Source organism: Asparagus officinalis, chromosome 1 (genome assembly GCF_001876935.1).
Source record: "Asparagus officinalis chromosome 1, Aspof.V1, whole genome shotgun sequence".
Taxonomy (NCBI): Eukaryota; Viridiplantae; Streptophyta; class Magnoliopsida; order Asparagales; family Asparagaceae; genus Asparagus; species Asparagus officinalis.
The window spans coordinates 116,580,412-116,605,283 of record NC_033794.1 but is presented as its reverse complement, the minus strand read 5'-3'; the positions used below and the strand labels follow the sequence as shown (position 1 = coordinate 116,605,283).

Below are 24,872 nucleotides of genomic sequence, written 5' to 3'. Positions count from 1 at the left end.
TAGAACTAGCTAGAACTAGCTAGAACTAATATGGGATGTGCTAGAACTAACATGGGTTCTCAAGTTAGTTCTAGATAGTTAACACAGTATCTTCCTTTCAATTCTCTCAGAGGTTGAGACGATGAAGGAACGATTCGTAATATTCGAAGTGATATAACGAGAGGTAGAAAATGAGCATAAGTGAAAGGAAGATATTGTGTGATAGACAATACAAAGGGCTACACACCAGCGAAGACGGTGGTAAAAACGGAGACCAAAGGTGGCCGAAAAACGCGCGCGAAGTCGTTATGGCGCTGCTGTTTTCTGCTGACTGCTGCCGTCGAGCGATGTTTCGGACGTTACCGAGAGAGATAGAGAATGAGTTAGAGCATAAAAAAAATTAGAATTGATAGGCAATATGTAGGGCTACTCACCAAAGAAGAAATCGGCGGAAATAGAGATTCGGAGGTGATCGAAAAGTGCGTGCGAAGTCAGCACAAAACTATAATTTTTTGCAGTGTAATTTCTCGCCGTTCGGGTTTGTTCTTTGCTGTTTGGAGATTTTCTCTACTGTCCAGGCTTGCCGAAGGTGGGAGGAGGTTGCCAGGTTCGTCGGAGTGTCTCGGTGGGCACCATCGGAGGTGGGAGAAGCTTTTCTTTATTCCCAAGAGCCTAGAACTAAGATGAATTAGAGCTAGAACTAGCTAGAACTAACATGGAGCGGATAAAAACTAACATGGGATGTGTTAGAACTAACATGTGGTAAGTTAGAACTAACTTGAGAGCCCAAGAGCCTAGAACTAAGATGAATTAGAGTTAGAACTAGCTAAAACTTACATGGGGCGGGCTAGAACTAACATGAGACAAGTTAGAACTAACTTGAGAGCCCAAGAGCCTAGAACTAAGATAAATTAGAGCTAGAATTATCTAGAACTAATATGGGACGGACTAAAACTAACATGGAACGGGTTAGAACTAACATGGAGCAAGTTAGAACTAACATATGACAAGTTAGAACTAACTTGAGAGCCCAAGAGCCTAGAACTAAGATGAATTAGAGCTAGAACTAGCTAGAACTAACATGGGGAGGACTAAAACTAACATGAGGCGAGTTAGAACTAACTTGTCCCAATAGCCTAGAACTAAGATGAATTAGAGTTAGAACTTGCTAGAACTAACATGGAGCGGGTTAGAACTAATATGTGACAAGTTAGAACTAACTTGAGATCATAAGAGCCTAGAACTAAGATGAATTAGAGATAGAACTAGCTAAAACTAACATGAAGCAGGCTAAAACTAACATGGGGCGGACTAGAACTAACTTGAGAGCCAAAGAGCCTAGAATTAAGATGAATTAGATTTAGAACTAGTTAGAACTAACATGGGATGAATTAGAACTAACATGGGGCGAGTTAGCACTAACTTGAGAGCCCAAGAGCTTAGAACTAAGATGAATTAGAGCTAGAACTAGCTAGAACTAACATAGAGCGGGTTAGAATTAACATGGAGTAAGTTATAACTAACTTGAGAGCCCAAGAGCTCAAGAACTAAGATTTCGGATATAAGATCAAGACACGATTATTTTTCCCGATTAGAAAAAAGGAAAAAAAATTGAGGGTGTTGTTGGTTCATCAACAGAGGAGAGTCACAAGTAGAAAAATAAAGAAGACATTAAAAGTCTCGTTAGAATTAAAGTCAAAACTAGTCATGTCATTCACTTTCTTCTTTAACTTCAAAACCCACTATTACATCCACGAGTCTCAACATAAAAATATAATTTTGATTTATTTTAATCATGAGACTTCCGTGAGCCCTTGCTTTTCTGACACAAGGCTAAGTCACACATGAGAAACAAATGAACTGAATACTTAATTAAACTCCATGATTTTCCTCTCATATCCAGCAAACATAACAAGCCCATTGTGGGATGCACAAAATACTTCATTAGAGGTGACATTGCTCTTTGCTGTAATATAAGCTTTTCATGCAACCCAGAATACACCTTCGCTTGCTAGATAAAACTAACCGTCACATTTTTTTTGAAATTAATGAATGTAAGGTAAGTATAAAGGACTTCTTCACTTACTCGAGGGCGAGGCGGAGAGCGGTAACAGCTAACTCCGACGTGATCGAGGGCAAGGCGGGGAGCGGTGGCAAGCTACGAAGATGAGGTCGGGCGGAGGAGAGGAGGGGATGCGGCAACAAATTCGAGGACGAGGCAAAGAGCGGCAACGGCGGACTCCGATGTGGTCGAGGGCCGAGGCCGCGCGAGCTACGACGATGAGTGGCGGAAGGAGAGGAGGCGAGGCGGCGACAAACTCTAAGGCGAGCTTAGGGGCTGGGCGGAGGCGGCGACGGCGAGGAGGGCGAGGGCTAGGGCGACGAGCTTGAGAAAGCCATTGGTTTTAGAGAGAGAGAGAGAGAGAGAGAGAGAGAAAGAGAGAGAGAGCTGGGTTTGAGGGATTGAAGAGAGGGTATAAGGTTATTTTGGGGATTTTAGCTTAACTGGCATGTAATAATTGCTAAAAAGGCGGCTGCAGCATAAAGTGCCACATTTTAAGGGACTTAATCACATGGGGGGAACTAGGAGGGGCTGCAGCACATGAAGTTTCTGTTTTTTGGGTCTGGACATATTTTTCCCTATATATAAAGAAAGTACGCCATCAAAAAATGAATTTTCTCTTCTCACCATTTATTTTTATGTCGTGGTGAATAACAACCCAAATACGTGTGAAGTAGATTACTTATTTTTCCATTACTAGTTTCATGTATAATATATTAGATTATTTTGACCAATATTAAAGAACCAAAGATGTAATCTTTTACTTCATCAACAAAAACTATAATATTTATAAACATGGGCTCTTCACTTTCATCAAACTATTAATCAAAAGTACTCACTAGTTTATATTATGGCGTTGAAAACAAGTATTGGTTTCTGCTGGTCATCAACTTACCCTCCAAATCTTAATATCTATAAAACTACCCCTTAAATAATTAATTTTAAAAAAGGACACAGATCTACCGGTCATCAACTTTAATAGGACAATATGCAAATTTAATTTAAAAATTATAAAAAGTAGCTAAATCTATATTCATCAGGTTGATGATTTTTTGAGTTTAGATGTTGCCAAAGTTGGTGATTTGAGGGATACTTATCAAATAATAAGATTTAGAAATAGTTTTGCAAGTTTTCATGATTTAAGGGGTGTATATGCAAATAATCCAAAAAATAAAAAGATAAGATCACCGAACCGTCGCAAACCCAAAAGCTCACATTATTAACGGGACCCACGGAACCGTCCCATCTCTTTCCTCTCTTCTTCTCTCTTCCCTCATAAATTCCCACTCTCGAGAGCCCATCCCTCTCTCGTTCCAAACTCGAAACAAATCGAAGCAATGGCCTTCGCAAAAGATCCAAACCTCGATCACTGAAACCCTAGTTTTTTCTCTGTGGAAAATCTGAGAGCTTTTTAACTCCAAGATGGCGATGATGAGCAAGACGAAGGATTTGTTTGAGGGGATAATGAGGGAGGGATCTTTCAAGTGGGCGATCAGTCGAAGGACTTCGTTCGATGAGGAGTTTGAGGAGATGGGACGCTCTCCTTCGGGTAAAAGGAAGTCGATTCCAGAACTCTCGCCGATAGCTAACGTGATTGTTGGTCGATGCTCCAAGTATGGTTTTTGCGATATTTGTATTTTTTTAATTTTAATTTGATTTAAGCTGGAATTATATGTTTTTTTATGTTTTTATGGCCAATTGGCGTTAACTGTTTGTGGTTAATTGCACGTATGATTAGAAGTGGGAAGAATCTCTTTCTACTTTTAATTTGGTGTCCCAAAGTTTGACAGTTCTTTAACTTTGATATCCTCCATAGCCCTAACTTTGTTTCTCACTTTCCCATACTCAAAAACTGAAATTGGGTAGGAAAATAGTTTCTCATTCAACTTTTATATGTTGATATTCTTGAACAAAATTAACATCAACATTTTTGCATTTTGTGGTATTATATTGTCAACAAAGAACTTCAGGGTATCAAAGTTAAGAACTTGAAATTTGAGGTATTAAGGTTCAAATAAACCATGTGATATATTTATTTTTGTTTGTAAGCTCATGGCCAACATAATCATCGAAAAGGTAAAATCTTTAGCTCTTAAGTACATAAACTAAGAACAAAAAGCCCAATCTTGTAATCAATTGCACCAAGTTTATGAACTACATGAGTCTGTTAAGTCGAATGCAACTTAATTAATAAAAAAGTCACACCTTTGAATCAAATGCCATTTCAGAGTGAACCAAATTTCTACTAAAAATCATTGGATACCAACATAATCACCAAAAAAATTAAAAAATGAAGTACAAAAATCAAACCTTTAGCTCCACAACGACATAAACCAAGAACAGCCCCAACTTTAGCTTCCTATTGGGTTTGGGTCTGGTGATCCGATTCTGCTTCTAGACCCTGATGCATATGAACCTGGCAAGATTCAGTGACCTGAATCCTCTCGATCTGCTCTAAGAGAACCGGTGGAGATAGGGATTGGTAGAGGCAATGGTGGAAGAGTCGACACATTCCGTCGACGAGGGAGTTGCCGCCCATATAAAGGTGATGTTTGCGGGTAGTGAGTTTGGGTTTGGATGGGCATTCAGGTTTAGACCTATATTGATCAATAGAAGAAAGTAAACACATTTGAAATCTCAATCAACTACCCGCAAACATCACCTTTATTTGAGTTTGGACCTTACTATTCTCTTCACTTTCATCAAATGTAACAAAATGACTCATCTTGTTTGATATTGTTAGCTTGAAAACAAGTGTTTCATAAAATATCTTAACTGTATTAAGGGCGTGTTTGGTTCGCTTAAAAGGGCCGAAGAAATACGTTTCTACACCTGACACCACATCCACATCGTCATTTTTGTTTCCGCCCCTTTCATTTCCTCGCTTTGGTTCACTCGGGGAGAAGGGAGAAAACTCTGCTGAAAACACCACCACTTAGGAAATTTTCCCTTCCCCGATTTCCCTTCCCAACCGAGAGAAATCGAGAAAAACCCTAGCCGCTCTGACAACTGCCCTCTTAATTCTCCCTGATTTCCTTCCCCAACCGATTAGCTACGCTGGGTTACCTCCTCGCCTCTCGCCAGAAATCTCCCGCGATGTCTTCGTTGTTGTCTTCGCCGTCTTCGTCTTTTTCCTGGATTTCTGTCGTGGGTTTCTTCGTCGCTGAAATTGAGGTATAAATAATAAACCCTAGATCTGAAATATCATTCAAAGTTATTGTTTTTGTTCTAAAATTGCTTCGTCGTCGAGCTCTTGTGGCTGTTTGTTGTTAATAGGCTGATTTGAGCTTGTTTAGCTCTATGTTGTTAGGTTTTTGGCTTCTATTTGTGCTCGTCGTTGAGCTCTCGTGGCTGTTTTTTTGTTAATAGGCTGATTCAAGCTTGTTTAGCTCTATGTTGGGTTTTTGGCTGCTATTTGTGCTCGTCGTCGAGCTCTCGTGGTTGTGATTTTTTTACTTAAGCTATGATGATTGTCAAAATTTTTGAGATTAGCAACCTGCAATATCTATTAATATTACATTGGATGGCTAATAATGATGATATTGACAAGTTATGAGCCCTAAGTGATAATTTTCATACATGCTTAGGTTAGTTCTCAACTAGTGGTATGTTAGTTCTAGTTGAGCCCCTGTTAGTTCTAGCTGATGTCATGTTAGTTCTAACTTCCAGCTAGTGATTTCTAATATAAGTGTTAGTTCTAGGCTATGATGATTGTTAAAATTTTTGAGATTAGCAACCTGCAATATCTATTGATATTGCACTGGATGACTAACAATGATGATATTGACTAAGTTCTGAGCCCTAAGCCGTAATTTTCATACACCTTGTATTATACTTACAAGCTCAACTCACACACACGTTTTTAAGAAAATATCATATTTATGTATTATGGACTCAACGACAATATTTTATACCTTTATTAAGTCCTTTAATCCACTCAGAAGTGTTTTCAAATATGTTTACAATTATCGAGTTAAAATCAAGTAGTTATGAACTCGTATTTTTGACATTTTTCACAAAACATGATTTTTCATAAATATGAGGTGCTATTTGAAAATTTCTCTTTCATACAAGTTTGTGTTCATATTTAAAAACTTTCCCCAAGGTTTTACCTTTTTTAGAGCTCATTTGCTATTTTAATTGATTTCTAAAAGTCCATTTTTTTGAATATATTGTTGATATAATTTTGAGCCTGGTTCATGGATGGTTGGTGGGTGTTTCTTGGTTCATTGGCTAGTGGGTGTTTCCTGGTTCATTGACTGATTGGTGTTTCTTTGCATATTGTTTCCTGGTTTTTGTTGGTTTTTACTTTTGCTTTTGTGCTGGCTTTGTGGCTGTTTGTGATGATGATGAGCTCATGTTGCTGTTTGAGTTCTTGGAAAACAGGTTTTGTGTGCACACATTGTTCAAGTGCTGTTTTGTGTTATTGGTTGGTGTTGTTTTGTTTAGGTTTGTTCTCAGCCAGATTTTGTGCACATATAACCAGTTTTGTAAGAGGTGTTGCTCGTTCATATATGCTCAGGTTTGTTCTCAACTTTAGTTCTAGTTGAGCTCATATTAGTTCTAGCTGATGTCATGTTAGTTCTAACTTTCAGCTAGTGTTATTTTTAATATAAACGTTAGTTCTAGTGGTATGTTGGTACTAGTTGAGTCTCTGTTAGTTCTAGTGGCTCTCGTGTTAGTTCTAACTGATGTCGTGTTAGTTCTAACTTGTAGCTAGTATTTATTTTTATTTTCTAATATAATTCTCTTCTAGTGGTATGTTAGTTCTAGTTGAGCCCCTATTAGTTCTAGTATCTCATGTTAGTTCTAGCTGATGTCATGTTAGTTTTAACTTCCAGCTAGTGTTATTTCTAATATAATTGTTCTCTTCTAGTGGTATGTTAGTTCTAGTTGAGCCCATGTTAGTTCTAGTGGCTCTCATGTTAGTTCTAGCTGATGTCATGTTAGTTCTAACTTCCAGCTAGTGTTATTTCTAATATAAACGTTAGTTCTAGTGGTCTGTTAGTTCTAGTTAAGGTCCATGTTAGTTCTAGTGGCTCTCCCGTTAGTTCTAGCTGATATCTTATTAGTTCTAACTTGCACCTAGTGTTATTTCTAATATAAGCGTTAGTTCTAGTGGTATGTTAGTTCTAGTTGAGCCAATGTTAGTTCTAGTGGCTCTCCTGTTAGTTTTAGCTGATGTCGTGTTAGTTCTAACTTTCAGCTAATGTTATTTCTAATATAAACGTTAGTTCTAGTGGTATGTTAGTTCTAGTTGAGCCTCTGTTAGTTCTAGTGGCTCTCGTGTTAGATCTAACTTTCAGCAAGTGTTATTTCTAATATAAGCATTAGTTCTATTGGTATGTTAGTTCTCGTTGAGCCCCTATTAGTTCTAGTTGTTATCGTGTTAGTTCTAGCTGTCGTCATGTTGGTTCTTACTTCCAGCTAGTGTTATTTCTAATATAAGTGTTAGTTCTAGTGGTATGTTAGTTCTAGTTGAGTCCCTGTTAGTTCAAGTTGAGCCCCTGTTAGTTCTAGTTGATGTCATGTTAGTTCTTACTTTCAGCTAGTGTTATTTCTAATATAAGCGTTAGTTCTAGCGGTATGTTAGTTCTAGTTGAGCTCCTGTTAATTCTGGTGGTTCTCGTGTTAGTTTTAGCTGATGTCATGTTGGTTCTACTTCCAGTTAGCGTTAGTTCTAATATAAGTGTTAGTTCTAGTGGCTATGTTAGTTCTAGTTGAGCCATGTTAGTTCTGGTGGTTCTCGTGTTAGTTCTAGCTGATGTTATGTTAGTTCTAACTTCTAACTAGTGTTATTTCTAATATAAGCGTTAGTTCTAGTGGTCTGTTAGTTCTAGTTGAGCCCATGTTAGTTCTAGTGGCTCTCGTGTTAGTTTTATCTGATGTCGTGTTAGTTCTAAATTGCATCTAGTGTTATTTCTAATTTAAACGTTAGTTCTAATGACTATGTTAGTTCTAGTTGAGCCCATGTTAGTTCTAGTGGTTCTCATGTTAGTTCTAGCTGATGTCATGTTAGTTCTAACTTCCAGCTAGTGTTATTTCTAATATAAGCGTTAGTTCTAGTGGTCTGTTAGTTCTAGTTAAGGTCAATGTTAGTTCTAGTGGCTCTCCTGTTAGTTCTAGCTGATGTTTTGTTAGTTCTAACTTGCACCTAGTGTTATTTCTGATATATGCGTTAGTTCTAGTGGTATGTTAGTTCTAGTTGAGCCCATGTTAGTTCTAATGGCTCTCTTGTTAGTTCTAGCTGATGTCGTGTTAGTTCTAACTTCCAGCTAATGTTATTTCTAATATAAACGTTAGTTCTAGTGATATGCTAGTTCTAGTTGAACCCCTATTAGTTCTAGTGGTTCTCGTGTTAGTTCTAGCTGATGTCATGTTAGTTTTAACTTCCAGCTAGTGTTATTTCTAATATAAGCGTTAGTTCTGGTGGTATGTTAGTTCTAGTTGAGCCCCTGTTAGTTCTAGTTATTCTCGTGTTAGTTCTAGCTGATGTCATGTCAGTTCTAACTTGCAACTAGTGTTATTTCTAATATAAGCGTTAGTTCTAGTGGTATGTTAGTTCTAGTTGAGCCCCTGTTAGTTCTAGTGGCTCTCATGTTTGTTCTAGCTGATGTCGTGTTAGTTCTAACTTCCAGCTAGTGTTATTTCTAACTTCTTGTGTTTGTCTACAATGGGGGTAATCTTACTATGGTAATCATAAACACTTTTTTCTACCCACTTCAACACCAACCAAACACAAGAAAAGTAAATACATTGGTTTTCCACCATATTTTATATGTGAACCAAACCAAAACAATCAATTTCTTGGAAAAGTTTGGAAAACTCAAACCTTGAGTTCCTTTACATGAAATTGCATTTCCCTATATCTAGGAAATGAACCAAACAGCGTCTAAGAAAAAAAAACTAACGCTAGAAAATAGTGAAATCAAGTCCTCAAGAGCATGCCATCAACAAGTTTCTAAATTAGAAAATAGGTCTTTTCAATGTCGATGACATGTTCAAGTTTCCACAAATCTCAGTGCCTGCCTGCACTAAGATAATAGCGAAGTATTGTTTGAAAAAAAATATACCATTTGCAGCTTAAAATAAGATTAGAAAGGTCAAACCATAGGAATAAATAATTATACCATTTGCAGTCCTTGTTAACCTCGCCTCAAAATGTGGTTTTGGATGGATCACTTTTATTGGTACCTGTTTAGCTAATGTACCACTAGATGAACTATTACATCACGTTGTCTCTAAATTGTGTTCATCTGTATTCTGTTTTAATTGGTCTGCAAATGCTTTGGTTGTCAACTTTTTGGACTTCTTGCTTCATTTTTTAGTGTGATTCATTGGGTTTGAGACAGAATACCAATCATGCCATAATCTCATACTAACAGCTTGTTTTTGAGCTTGTATATCTAAATTTGAGCTTATTCGCCTCTCTGTCCTCTCTCATATTTTATCAAGGAGAGTAGATACCATTGTGATTCCGAGGACTTTTTTGTTTTTTCCCGCACATTGTCATCAGGTGTATGGACATTGAGTTGGATATGACGTCAATGTTTTCTTGGATCATATGCTATATAACCTTGATGTGGTTGCTTAGATTTTCAGATCAACTGCTCTTAACGTTGAGATGAATTGATCAAGGTTTTTTGGCGATTTAGTTAGCTTCAACTGGATTAGCTTTGAGGACCCAATTCCCTTTATTTTAGAACTTCTAATGGTCTGATGCTCCATGGCTATTGTGTGAGCTTAAGCCATGTGAGTTGTGACTAACAGGAAAATTCATATTCACATTCTGGTCTTCTAGCTTTGCTTGCCTTTACTTTCCTCAAGCAGGTTAATGTTCTGATTACTAGACTTCAGATTACTTTCATGACTTGGCTATAGCAATTAGGTCAGCTGCACTATGAAGCCTGCTTGACTTGAGGAGTCTTCAGTAATCCATCTCTTTTATGATCACTATAGTTTAGTTTCATAGCTACTGAACTTCAAACAATTTCGGAAATTGGAAAGCAAAGGTGCATGAATCCATCTGAGAGGGTTTTATGAGCTGAGTCTCAGTGTCTATATGCATACTTCATGCAGCAAGCATGATTAAGTGTATGGTGGTCTTATTTGTACCAGGTTAGAAACATCATAATTATTTTCAATTGCTTTTTTGTGCTCTTTTTGTTCATCATTTGAGGATTCTTCTTTTCATAACATTTGAGATTTTAATTGTATAACATTCGAGTTTTAATTGTAAGTTTGTAATGTGCTTTAAAAGTCACTACTCACTAGTAATGAGTGTTTTCCTATACTTTGCACTACAGAATTCTGAATGTTTCTACGGAGGAACTACAACGCAACTTTAATTTAGAAGCATCAGAGACTATAAAGATTCCCTCAGTTTATGCAAGAAACTTCTTGGAGTATTGCTGTTTTAGAGCCCTTGCTGCATCAACACAAGTAACTGGACATCTTGCTGATCTGAAGTTTCGGCGTCTTACATTTGATATGATGCTAGCCTGGGAAGCTCCTGCTGCGAGTCAAGCTTCAATTAAGGTATCCTTTGTCAGTTTTCACTTTCTTTTTCAACAAATTTGTTCTCATAATAATTTTTTCTGCTGTTTTTTGTTCTTCATTACGCTGGTTTTATTAGCTGACATTACGTTCATTCATACAACATAAGTGAATGTAAAACTAAACTAAACCATTCTTTGTAAATATGTATTCTTGTAAGTTCCTCATCTTTGTAACAGGTGGATCGTGACAGTACTGTTGGGATAGAGGCTTTTTCTCGAATAGCCCCAGCAATACCCATCATAGCAGATGTTATAACATGTTCAAATCTTTTTGATGTACTTACACATTCTACTGGAGGTCGACTTTCATTCACTGTCTATGATAAGTACCTTGGAGGACTGGACAGGTTAACTTCCTATGAGCCTTATTCGCATGATTGAGAATTTCGTTCGTTAATTCTAATTATGGCGTTCACTGGTACAAATAAATACCTCTTATTCTTTTTTGATAGACGAACATTTTGTATTCTAGAACACCATTATATGCTTTTAGAGGGTAACTCTCTGTTTCTCTACCTACTTAATTGGCTAAGTGTTTCTGATAAACAGTGACCGATATCTTGTTTGCAACATTAAATATGTAAACATAAGCAAGAATCATCAGAGAATGGTGTTCATTGGTTATACCTTCTTTTGTCTAAGTCTATACACATACTTCTTTAACTATTACTTGCAACAAAGAATTGAGGTTTATAGTGCTAACTTTACAGTAGCGGATATTACTCATGGTTCCTTTTTTGATGTTGGATTACTCTTATAAGAAAAAAAAATTAATATACTTTTGCTTCCTTATTTTACAATTTAATACTAATGTTACATCTGTTCACCCTGAGTCAATATTATGATTCTGGTTGGAAGTTTGAAATGACACATACGATGCTGTAATTCTGTCTTCAGGAGTGTAGCATATTCAAGTGAACAATTGTTCTATATTAGTGATTCAATTGCTGGGTCAGCCTTTATGGTTCCACCAATTAAGAGCTTCGCTACGTTGCTTCTGAGGAGCAAGTAAACCCCTTGCTGAATTTTCCCATGTGATCACTGTAGTAACTCAGCATAAAAAATCCATAACCTCCTCCAGTTTGTGCGATTGCTGGCTCAAGATATCATATATGACGAGTCTGATTAATAACATTTCTCTGTACAAAACTTGCAACTTGGATCCTCTTAATTTCATCTGAGGATCATAATGTACTCCAATTTGATCCTGGTGATGCATTACATTAAGATCGTAATATGGCCTGTGTTGCAACAGGGCCCATGCTATAGCATGCACAAGCCAGCATACAGACGTGCATTTTGAGTATTATACATTACCAATAACATAAACTAGTAGCTTCTATTTTGGTTGCTTAGAAGATGAATTAATTACGGAACAGACTGTAATTGGTGTGAACTCGTCTTCCTGTTGTTTTTACATCTCTCTCTCACGCACCCTAGTGCGCGCACAATGGCTTAAAAAAATTTCTTCCTGTACGTGCAAGCAATTGATTCTTTTAGTATCACTTGCTCATTTGCCATGTCATATACCAGCATCATATCCTAGTTTATCCTAGGTGTATAATTCTTTTATCTTGTAATTATTAACTTTAACAATTGGATATCTCGTCATACAATAGCCTGAAGATATGAGGTACACATACAATCTCTAAAAAGGGAATTTTCCTTCTATGTAGGTCCATAAAGAAAATGAAGACTCAAACAGAATCTTCTCTTCTTTCCGCTTTTCGGTCACATAGAGGGGAAAGGATCCTTGAAATGGATGGCACTTTGACCACTCAACCAGTACTCGAACATGTAGGAATCTCTACATGGCCTGGTAGGTTCCTTCTGTCATTTTGTTTGTATAGCTGTATGTCAATTCAGTCCTTTTCAATATCCTGCTTCAGAGCAGATAGCTTGTCTTTAATACTATCTTTATTCTTGGTCCTTGCATGCTGCTATATGTATAAACTTGATCGAAGTTAACCTTTGCTGCAGGAAGATTAACATTGACGGATCATGCTCTTTATTTTGAAGCATTAAAAGTTGTGACTTATGACAAGGCAAAAGTATATGATCTTGCCGATGATTTAAAGCAGGTTATCCGGCCTGAGCTGACTGGTCCTTGGGGTTCACGCCTTTTCGACAAGGCAGTTATGTATAAATCCACATCCTTGTAAGTATTATTAATCATCATAAATTCTGACCCTTCTCTGTTGTCATTAAGCTGTTCTAAGAGCTTATTGGGATAAATTACTGTCACTAATGAGATGGTATATATTTTTCTAGATCAGAACCAGTCATCATGGAGTTTCCTGAGCTTACAGGGCATTCTCGTCGTGACTATTGGTTAGCCATTATTCGAGAAATTCTTTATGCTCATAGATTCATTAGGAAGTTTCGGATTGTGGGCGTTGAGAGGGAAGAGACACTATCTAAGGCTGTATTAGGCATTCTTCGATTGCAAGCTGTTCAAGATTTAGTCTCTTCATTGCCTGTAAAATGCGAAGCTCTTCTCATGTTCAATCTTTCTGATGAGCTTCCTGGTGGCGATTTAATATTAGAAACTCTTGCTTCCATGGCACTCTCTAGGGGATGGGATCAGACCAATAATTCCAATTCGAGGAATGGAATGCATTCAATATCTGCGTTGACAATTTTGTCTAATCTGGGGGTTATGTCACAAGGTAGTGATGATGGAAAACTCCTTGTTGGTGAGATACTTGTTGGGGAAATGACCTCCCTAGAAAGGGTTGTTAATGAATCTAGGAACAATTATAAAATGGTAGAGAAAGCGCAAGCCACAGTTGATGGGGTCAAAGAAGATGGGCTTGACACCAATTTGGCCGTTCTGAAGGTACCTGAATACTTCACTTATGCTTTTACTACAGCATATTATTTAATGCTAATTGAGATAGTTCTTTGTCATGGTATCAGCTTTTAACACAATTGGGAAATTTTAATTTATATGTTTTGCTATATCAATTCTGGAATTGTGATGTGAAGACTGCAATTGCAATCATAAGTGTTTTTGCAACGTGTCATTTTGAGACTGAACAGATTTCAACTGTTTAGGAAGTTTTTAACTATTGAATGTATCTGACGAGTGAAGAGGGAAACGTTCAAACTGACAGATAATTTGTCACGAGGGGTTTTGTCTTGCCATAATGAGAAAAATGTCTATCAGGAAAATCTTGTCTCGAGCAGGGAGCAAAATTTAAAGCTTATGAAGGCGATTTTGTCGTACTTAATCATGTGAAATATATGCACATGCTGTCTACAATCTAATCTAAACTTCTCAAAGAGATATAGTTTGAGAAATGAAGTGTTCTTTAAACTATTTGTAGTAATAATGTGAATTCATATTTTGTCTGTTTGGAATAGAAAATTGTGTTCTTTTCAACAACATTATATTTCTAAAACTTTGAGGACAATAAGTTGGAAGTTCTGTTTGAAAAGCACTACAAATTGCACTGTCTAATCATTATGCATCTTACATCAAAGTAAACTGTAAAAAAGGTCTTCATAAGAGGAAACGACCCATTTTGAATCAAGAAAGACCATTTTGAACCCAGAAACACTATGGTAGTAGAGTTGAGGGGTGACTGAGTCTAAAGGAAAGAAAAGGCAAAGGTATGTAAAAAAAAACAATGAAAAACACAGGTATTTGATATATTGTGCTCATATTTCATCACCAGTTGAATAGCCTGAAGTTGAAGAAGGATGTTGCCCATTACCAATGGTACTTCTCTTAATGAAAAGAGTGGGGCTAATAAGGTCAGCTGCAACAATGGAGCGAACAGATCAACTGAAAGATGGGAGGGAAATACTATTTAAAATCTGCAAAGGAGGTTTGTATAATAAGCACAATATTGTATAATAAGTACAATATTTTACTGCAAGGGATCTTCAGATGTTATAATTATCTAAATTAATTATTATAATCACTAATATATTTTTTTGGGCATGGGAGGGTGGGGTAGCAGGGGCATTCCCCCGCTGTCTGTCACTAGAGATTCCTTCATCAGCTAAGAATGATAAAAGTGATTGTAGCCGGAGCTGATCCTTGTTCGTCATCGAAGAAAAGTTGGATGTTCTGGGTATGAGCAACATATCATAAAATAGACCGGCAAAGGAGATAAACTTCTATAATGTTGTAAAGGAAACCTATAATAGAATAACGATACGTCACATGTCCAGAGGACTAATCGTGTAGCCAACATTTAGTGGAAATTGTTAATAGCCTATAATGTTAAGAAGTCATTCATTTGACAGTAACACCACTAGTAAAAGCAGAATTGAGGTATACACACTGATGGATTAACACAACAATTCAAAACTCTGGTCAAATTTATAAGACTAGTAAAGAAAAGAAAGTTTTGGATTTATTGCACATAAAATTTTAGGAGAAAGGCAATTGGCTATGAGTTTAATTCTTGCAGTGACTGATAATCAGTTGGACAGTAAGAAGCGTCTTACTTCCTGGTCACAGCCTCACAGCAGCAGAAACATCTGAAATTTGCTATTACTTTTCAAAATCATTACTGTGTATTGGTGTGATTTACTTATATCTGACATCTTATGCCTTGAGAAGCATCTAAGTTGTTACATATCATCAATGGTTAATTAGTTCTTTTTTTTTTGGATATTTGGTTTTCATGCCTTAGAAAACTAAAATTATTTATTCCCAATAGCAGGTTTTTTTTTCTTTTGTGTTTTAGATTATTAGTTTTCTAGAATATTAGATGCTTATTCCTAGGTTGCATGATGACAAACATGGTCAGCCTTCTACACACTGAGTTGCCAAATATCCCACTACATTCTATGGAAATCCCTCTGTTCTCTATGTTTTCCTTCATCAAGGCTAACCTAGAGGGTTGATGGCTGTGCTTCGTGCATGTGTTGATAACTCATTTTGCTAAATGAGCTAGCGAGAGATATACATGCAGCCAGGCCCACTCTATACTAGATTACTAGTATATCGATCTTTTTTCTCGTGGTAGCTTACTTAACAAAATGAGCTGCTGCCACATAAGCATCAAAGCTTATATTATGTATCTATAAGTAATTGTTGTGTCGCTAATATGGTACACATCTCAAGAATCACTTATGAGGTATGTTGATGGTCTAGATTGTATGTTTTATGTATGTGTATGAACGCGCGTGGGGGGCATGTGCGTATATGGTGGTGGAGTGTAGGTGGGTGCAGTTGTGGGGTCGGTGGTGTGGGTGAGTGGGTGCATACATGCATGTATGTTGTGTATGTCTGTCTGTCTATCTGCATAAGTTCGGGCATCCGTTCTAGTTGATGATTGCAAGAAACTGTCATGAAGAATTCTTAATTTAATTTATGCCTATATCCAAGTCTACTTTGATAGAAAAAAGGATTGATGATGATGATGATTATCATGGTTTCCTATATGAGAACTTTTCCCGCTTAGTCTGTCTCTTTGGGTATGCCATAATTTGAAATTTGTTCCCTATTGCTTCTTCCCTAACTAAAAAATGGGTCCACTTATTCTTTGTCTTAAATGGCTGTTACAACCTGACCTGTGAAGGTAGGCCTACCTACTCGAAGGCTTGTCATTGATGTTTCATGGCAGGACTAGGGAACTCAAGTTTTGCATGTGTTTGCCTGGATTAGGGCTTTGGCGCCTATCTTAGAATTGGTAGGTTTGTTTGAAGCTTTTCTCAACTTCGAATATTGCTTTTTGCAAATACCATTTTGATAGGAAGAGGTTTTATTGATGATGATCATCATCCATAGATTTGATATTCTGTGACCATCAATGAGGTTTGACTTATGATGATCTATAACACTTAAGATGCACATCCATGAACAGCGGGATAGATCGGGCAGGCTTTTTATTGTCCTTGTATTGACAGCCTACATCTGGCCAATTCTTTGCTATATATTGTCTCTTCTTGTTTATGCTTAGAGAGATGTGGAAGTGTTTTCTACTATTTACTTGTTGAAATTCTTATGTTTCACCTTCATATGTTTGTCAAGCTGTAGTTTTTATTGATCATATCTATCCGTGTTCTTTTGGTTCTTGTCTTTTCCTGGTATTTGTTGTTTCTTCCTTTGCTGTCAGCTTCTTGCAGATAAATGGCTGTTGGACTGCGGTGTGTCAAGAACCATTGTCCCTTTTCCTCTCCATTAGTTGAAATGATACCCCCTTTTGGCTTTTCCATTACCATTTTATTTGATAATGCTAGACGTCCACGCAGGCTGCTTTTGCTAGACTTTAAAATCAGAAAGGACATTTCTTTTGGAAATTATTGTACCATGCAACGAAGTTCTAATGTTTCTGAAAAAGATGATGCTTTGAGACTGTTTGCTTAATTAAATATAACGTGCAATATGCTTAGGCTTTTCTAGTTGTATCTGCATTTGTTTTCTTTGATTCTGACTTCAGTAACCACGAAATCCGATCGCAATATTTGAAGTGCTTTTGAGCACTAGGTATGATAGATGTATTTCCAAGGATCCCAGTCTGCATTTTCAGGTAATAGCATGCATTTTCATGAGATTCTAGCTTATGTAGTTATCTAATATTTGCAGGAGTTGCTATGTCCTATGGTGGTGCTGGGAAAGAAGCTTACCTTTCTGGCATCTTGGGAGGATCCATTCAAGTCTTTTGTATTTTGTTCTTTGTCTAGTTTCATCATTTTCAGGTTAGTATCTGTTCCTTTTGGTGAGACAAACCCAACAGTGAGATCTTACGTATACTTTTCTACATTTACACGGTTTTTGTTTTATTTACATTATATTTATTATGGCGTCATTAGTATATTCTTGGTGTTGATATGAATAGCATAGGATACTTCTTGCGAAAAGATTTTGGATTATTAGTGCAATGTATAGTGTGAAAGTGAATGGCTCAATGCTATGTTTTGCATCTTTTGGCTTCCCAATCATGTATAAGTTGAAGATGATGATGAAGTAAAAAGTCGGTGAAGATAACTGTCGGTGGAATACATATGACCATGTCCAGCATACAGAACTCAAATAATTGAAAATCATTATTATTACCATGACCCATTATCAGTGATATCATACATAGAAGTTGATGATATTAAACTTTAAATGTTGATGCCTAAGATGAGTGCATCTACAAAGGCCAAAACCAAATGTAAACAAAGCATTAATTCATCAACTATCCATTATCAACACTAAATCATACGTGAAATATTTTGCTGTCATCCTTCAAAAGTGGCTTTTTGTTGTGCTAAGAAATTTAATTTAGCGACCAACAAACTAGAGGCTCTGACATGTTAAAAAGAACGTCTTAACCCTTCGCCAAACAGTCTGTAACGTTCAAAATAGCAACCATAATGCATCAGAAGGCAGAAATGTACTTTGTAATTTGGTATTATGCTGCTGAGTGGAAGGAGTTCGTTTCTCTATCTTTTCCAAGTTCAACTTTCACTTGGGAAATTGTTTTTTTTCTTGGGTAATGCACCCGAATTCTCTATTAGCCCTTAATAGTTCTGTAAAGTCACATCTTTATTATCTATATTTGTCACCATTCCTTTGATTATTTTCTATCCTTTGATTATTCTTTTTGACATTTGAATTCATGCAGGGGGTGGTTGGGTTATGTACTTGCTGCAGCACTCCTCTTTGTTGCAATCTTCATGCTGCTCACTAGATATTGTAATCAAGGAAGGCCGATCGATCAGGTTAAAGTTGTGGCCCCTCCACCAATGAATACCATGGAGCAGCTCTTGGCTGTTCAGAATGCTATTTCACAGGTTGAGGAGTTTGTTCAGGATGCTAATATCGTTCTTTTGAAGATAAGAGCTCTGCTGCTTGCTGCCCCTTCCCAGGTTTTCCTCATCCACACATGCTATAATGCACTATCGTAAAAGAAATAATTACAATTGAAACATAAACACCTAAAGTTTCCTAGTTTTGGGTGATCTTGTTCGTACTATTTACTAAACTAGTGGCCCTTATGGGGGACTATTTACTAAACTAGTGGCCCTTATGGGGGCTATGTATCTGAAAGAGATATTCATCAGAATCTAGAGTTTAAAATTAAAAAAAAGATATTGTGGTATGTCTAGAGTTTGTCCACTACTATTGATATCAGCTTGTTATTAATGTATATTCGTTTATATTTTAGCTATGAATTGCAAAAATTGAGGACGCTTGACATTATAGGCATTTGGAACAATCTTGCATAGCTAAAGGTTGATTTATCATCATCATCATCATTATTATTATTTTGAGATCACCTAATGGTTGATTTTAAAAGAGGTCGGGTGTGTAGCTATACGAAATCCTTTAAAATCTCCATAATGCTAATTTAGTACCATTATGCTTTTGCACCACATTCAGTCCCAAAACCATCTATTTTTTTGACCGTGCAATTTTTTGCTATGATATTGATAATTTAAAAGATAATAATTGCATGCTGTAAATGGGTTAAAGCTGAAACTCCAATTGCATCCAACCCTAAACAGAAGTCCAAACAACTGATACTCTAAACCAGATCATTTGCAACTGTGAGTACAACTACAGAGTAAAAAATTTAGAACTGAATTGAGCACATGCGAAGTGTACTGCATACGACAGTTACATGCAATAGACACTTGCATTTTTAATTACAAATTGCAACAAATTGAAACAACCCTAAATCTTAAAGAGAGAAGCTCCATAGACCTTGTCACGGGAAGACACGTGGATTTACTACTTGGGGGGAAAAAACTTACGTACTGTTTGATTCATGTGTTAACAGGCAACAGATAGAGCTATACTAGCACTGGTTTTACTGGCCTTGATCACAGCCTTCCTACCTATCAAATGGTTAATCCTTCTGACATTTCTTGAGACATTCACGAGATACTCACCTCCAAGAAGGCTGAGCACTGAAAGATGGACGAGAAGAATGAGAGAGTGGTGGTTCAGCATACCGGCAGCTCCAGTGGTTCTGAATCGAGAGAGCAAAGAAGACAAGAAGAGGAAGTGAACCCTTTGTTGTATATAAGACAAGAAGAGGAAGTGAACCCTTTGTTGTATATACTGTACGTTGAAAATGTATCAATATGTACTTAGAAATAGGCTTTGTTCATGTTATCATAGAGATATGTTCACAATAATGCATTTATTTTAACCTTATATCGTGTTTCTTTTGTGTTAATATGTGCGTTCTTCCATTCTTTTTTGGAGTTATTTGCAGCAAATTCTCGTGTTCTGTTAGATTCTACACCGAACCGTGTGCGAACAAATATCAAACAGTAATCTTGGTTCTTTTGGATGTACGAAAATTGCTGCTCCCCGTAAATCAAATCATGTATTTTAGGGAGATGAAAACCTGGGCAATTTTTACTCTTGAAACTTTTGCAGGGACATGAATGTGGAAATCCCCTGTACTTCCTTAACGCAGACTATCGAAGATGAAACTTTCATCTTCTCAAGCATTTCATCTCTTCGACTTTTAACTCTTTTCTTATTGATTGAGAGAAGTTGGGGCTAAGTAAGATAATTTTTTCAAGGAAAAATTGCTTCAAAGCCTCAAAATCCAAAAAGTCATGTGACCCAGCCCCTCATACTTTTGATTATGTGCTGCAGCCCCAAAAATGAAGATTCTATGTGATTCAGTCCTTATTACAATTTCCAAGAAAATAAATCTCCAAAAAACCCCAAACTACCCCTCTTCTTCTTTTCTAGATCTTCTTCTTCTCCAGATTTTCTCCTTCTTCCTCTTCTTGCTCCGCTCTTCTTCGTCTCGTCCAACTCCACTCCCTCTCTCTCAAACTCCAGCGCCGCCTCATAAGGTGTTACCACCTCCCTCAACGCCGCAGTCGCCGTCGTCGCCGCTCCAGCACCCGTCGTGCCCCTCCTCAGCATTTCGGGTCATCCTCCACAGCCTACTCAACTCCGCCACCACCGCCACATCGGCCACCCTCATCTTGTCGGGTTTAGTTCTTCGTCTAATTTCACATTTTTTTTGTTTAATTAGTTGAGTTAGAGAAGGAGATCTCGTGTTATGTCCTGTTATCCAACAAAACCCATGACCGCATTGCCTTCAAGGTATTTCTCATTGATTTTCCAGTTAAATTCAATAAATAAATAAATATTAAAAAGAGGGGAAAAGATTGATTGTTTTGGGGGTTTTTTGGCTTGTTTTAGGTTATGGCATCCACCTGGAATTGCACAATGTGGCCCAACAGAGAGATCCTCTTGCCACAATCCACATCCTCCCCAGACTTCAGATTAGTTGCATCAAGATAAAAATGAGTATCAGTGTATTGTGAAGTTATGGATTATTACACTAATGTAATTCCATCTGGGTCTTTTCCTTAATCTGGTGCCTCAGTAGGCACAATGTTATTTGGCTTTCATCTTGCCTTAAACGTAGATGTAATAGCTAAATATTTTTGTATGTATGTAGTAACTGTGTATATGAACTGAAATACTTTTGTAGGGATGTGAACTATAATGAAAATGTGATATAAAATTGATGCACAAATTTATCCTATTAACTATTAAAATACTTATATAAGCCATTAACTATTGAAATACTTTTGTTAGTTTGTTAAGTTACTCTGTTAGATTGTTAAGTTACACAGGTAACATGTTAACTTTTTTTGGTAGCTTGTTAAGTTACACAGATAACATGTTAACTTTCACAGGTAAATTGTTAAGTTACACATGTAACATGTTAACTTTTTTGGTAGCTTGTTAAGTTACACAGATAACATGTTAAAGCTTCAGGCTTCCTTTCAACGGATAAAGCATCACAAAGAGCTTGCTTTGCCATTTGGATGTCAGTTTGAAGTCTCCTCTCCCATTGGCATGAACCTGAATATAGTTAACAAGCACCGTAAAATAGTTAACATGAACCTGAATATAGTTAACAAACACTTTAAAATAGTTAACATGAACCTTAATATAGTTAACAAGCACCCTCAAATAGTTAACATGAACATGAATATAGTTAACAAGCACCGTAAAATAGTTAACATGAACCTGAATATAGTTAACAAGCACCTTAAAATAGTTAACATGAACCTGAATATAGTTAACAAGCACCTTAAAATAGTTAACATGAACCTGAATAAAGTTAACAAGCACCATAAAATAGTTAACATAAACCTGAATATAGTTAACAAGCACATTAAATTAGTTAACATGAACCTGAATATAGTTAACAAGCACCCTCAAATAGTTAACATGAACCTGAATTAGTTAACAAGCATCCTCAAATAGTTAACATGAACTTGAATATAGTTAACAAGCATCCTCAAATAGTTAACATGAACCTGAATAGAGTTAACAAGCACCTTAAAATAGTTAACATGAACCTGAATATAGTTAACAAGCACACTCAAATAGTTAACATGAACCTGAATATAGTTAACAAGAACCATCAAATAGTTAACATGAACCTGAATATAGTTAACAAGCACCTTAAAATAGTTAACATGAATCTGAATATAGTTAACAAGAACCCTCAAATAGTTAACATGAACCTGAATATAGTTAACAAGCGCCGTAAAATAGTTGACATTTTAAGAGCCTTCTCGCCTTCTTCTTTTCTTGCATATCCAGCAATTAGAGCATTCCATGAGATTTCGTTCTTGGAATCCAACCGATCAAACACAAAACAAGGCTCATCCATCTTCCCAAAACGTGCATACATATCCAACAATGAACTCCCAACAAACACATTCAAGCTGCAAGAATATTTAACACTTAAAGCATGAATTTGTTCCCTAATTCCAACACTTGCAGCAGAACTAGTGGCCTTCAAAAGGCTCGCAAAAGTAAACTCGTTAGGTTTCAATCCAAGTACGAGCATTTTAGGAAGCAACTCCAATGCCTCTTTAGGATGATCACTCTGTGAGTAACCAGTTATAAGTGCAGTCGTGTTGACCATATCTTTAACAGGCATTTCATCAAACGCTTTGTGGGCATCGATCAAGTACCCACATTTGGAGTACATATTAATGACTGAAATTTGGAAGAAAGTGTTGTCTTGAATCTAGAACTCATGACCTGTAGTTGCTCAGCTTGTGCTCGCCTCCCATGATCCTAAAACTCATGACCTTCTTCTCGTCGTCGAAGATTTCGAGGTGCTTGGTGCTGCTGACGGCGGGGATGCTGGAGATAAGGCGGACCTCCTCGTCGTCGAAGATTTCGAGGTGCTTGGTGCTGCTGACGGCGGGGATGCTGGAGATAAGGCGGACCTCACGGAGGCAGCCGGCGGTGAGGGAGGAGTCGCCGTCGAGGAGGCGGAAGGACTTGACGAAGCTCTTGTAGAACTGGGGGGAGTCGAAGCGGCGAAGGAAGGAGACAGAGGAGGGAGGTAGGAGATGGGGAAGGAAGAGGAGGAAGAAGTGTGATTTTGGCGGGAAGATGACAGTGATTTTGGGAGGGGTAAAATTGGGTTTTTTAGGAAACCATGAGCTGGAGTCATGATGGAGGGGTTTGGGCAAAAAAATTTCAAAAATTTGGGGCTGCAACACATAACCAAAAGTATGAGGGGCTGGGTTACATGACTTTTTGGATTTTGGGGCCTTGAAGCAATTTTTCCTTTTTTCAATGGAACAATTTTGGGAATTTCTTGAGTGGTGTGAAGTGAGACAATTTAGGATAATAGGATAATTTGAAGCTTTGATTTGACAATTCATATGAGATAATTGATGATGTGACACCTTATTAAAGTATAATATTTATCTATCAATTAAGGATAAATTAATTTACCTAATTGGTTTAATATATTATTTGGTATGTTATTATAATATATTTTACTTTATACTCAAATATAATATATTATATTATAATTACTAATTAATTATAATTATAGTTAATGTTATTAATTAATATAATATAATGTATTATAATAATATGATATATTATATAATAATTGATATAATACAAAGAATATATTTAATATATTATTTAATCAAATATTATAATATTTTGTTTAATTTAATATAAATTATTTAAAATTGTAATACCCCAACCCTTGAGAGGGTGATGTGATTAGTATTGATAAGATTTGATTGGAATACTCATACCCTTGAGAGGGTGATGTGATTAGTATTGATAAGATTTGATTGGAATACTCATACCACCAAGATGCATCTTCTTTTCGGAAACCCAATTCTTAGAAACTACTAGATTTGATTGGAATACTCATACCACCAAGATGCATCTTCTTTTCGGAAACCCAATTCTTAGAAACTACAAAGTTAAGCGTGTTTGGCCTGGAGAAATTCTAGGATGGGTGATCCCCTGGGAAGTTTTTCAGGGAGCGCGTGAGGGAGGACAAAACGTGCTGAAAAGACATGTGGTGGTTTGTGAGGCCAGTCCATCAGATCTAATAGCATACCAACTCCGGGATTCCGGGACGGGACGTGTGCTATGCGGCGCAAAGTGCTACGTCGAGAGGGCGGGAGCCACCTCTTGAGGCCGTAGGAGCCACCTCTAGAATCTCACACGGATGGTACGGTCTTGGATGATATGATTTGGCACAACGAGGACGTTGTGAGTTTAAGTGGGGGAGTATGTAATACCCCAACCCTTGAGAGGGTGATGTGATTAGTATTGATAAGATTTGATTGGAATACTCATACCATTAAGATGCATCTTCTTTTCGGAAACCCAATTCTTAGAAACTCCAAAGTTAAGCGTGTTTGGCCTGGAGAAATTCTAGGATGGGTGACCCCTGGGAAGTTTTCCAGGGAGCACGTGAGTGAGGACAAAACGTGCTGAAAAGACATGTGGTGGTTTGTGAGGCCAGTCCATCAGATCTAATAGCGTACCGACTCCGGGATTCCGGGACGGGGGGTTACAAATGGTATCAGAGCAAAGCCAACCGGAATTGTGAGAGCTAAGTGCTATGCGGCACAAAGTGCTACGTCGAGAGGGCGGGAGCCACCTCTTGAGGCCGTAGGAGCCACCTCTAGAATCTCACACGGATGGTACGGTCTTGGATGATATGATTTGGCACAACGAGGACGTTGTGAGTTTAAGTGGGGGAGTTTGTAATACCCCAACCCTTGAGAGGGTGATGTGATTAGTATTGATAGATTTGATTGGAATACTCATACCACCAAGATGCATCTTCTTTTCGGGAACCCAACTCTTAGAAACTCCAAAGTTAAGCGTACTTGGCCTGGAGAAATTCTAGGATGGGTGACCCCCTGGGAAGTTTTCCAGGGAGCGCGTGAGTGAGGACAAAACGTGCTGAAAAGACATGTGGTGGTTTGTGAGGCCAGTCCATCAGATCTAATAGCGTACCGACTCCGGAATTCCGGGGCGGGGCGTTACA

General features: G+C 37.4%; 2 protein-coding genes across 2 annotated transcripts; one reads left to right on the top strand and one right to left on the bottom strand.

Annotated features, from left to right (window-relative positions):
* LOC109829143 lies at positions 3,304 to 19,730 on the top strand. The gene is made up of 9 exons (XM_020396267.1): positions 3,304 to 3,654; positions 10,348 to 10,579; positions 10,777 to 10,946; positions 12,276 to 12,418; positions 12,580 to 12,757; positions 12,871 to 13,438; positions 17,147 to 17,259; positions 18,171 to 18,414; positions 19,329 to 19,730. The coding sequence occupies exons 1-9, from the start codon at positions 3,464 to 3,466 to the stop codon at positions 19,557 to 19,559; spliced, it is 2,070 nt and encodes a 689-aa protein (XP_020251856.1). The 5' UTR covers positions 3,304 to 3,463; the 3' UTR covers positions 19,560 to 19,730.
* LOC109840032 (pentatricopeptide repeat-containing protein At3g24000, mitochondrial-like) lies at positions 21,296 to 22,538 on the bottom strand. Its single transcript, XM_020408535.1, has 3 exons — positions 22,113 to 22,538; positions 21,647 to 21,688; positions 21,296 to 21,394 (listed from the first exon to the last, which is right to left on the bottom strand). Exons 1-3 carry the CDS (start codon positions 22,536 to 22,538, stop codon positions 21,296 to 21,298), a joined length of 567 nt encoding a protein of 188 aa, XP_020264124.1.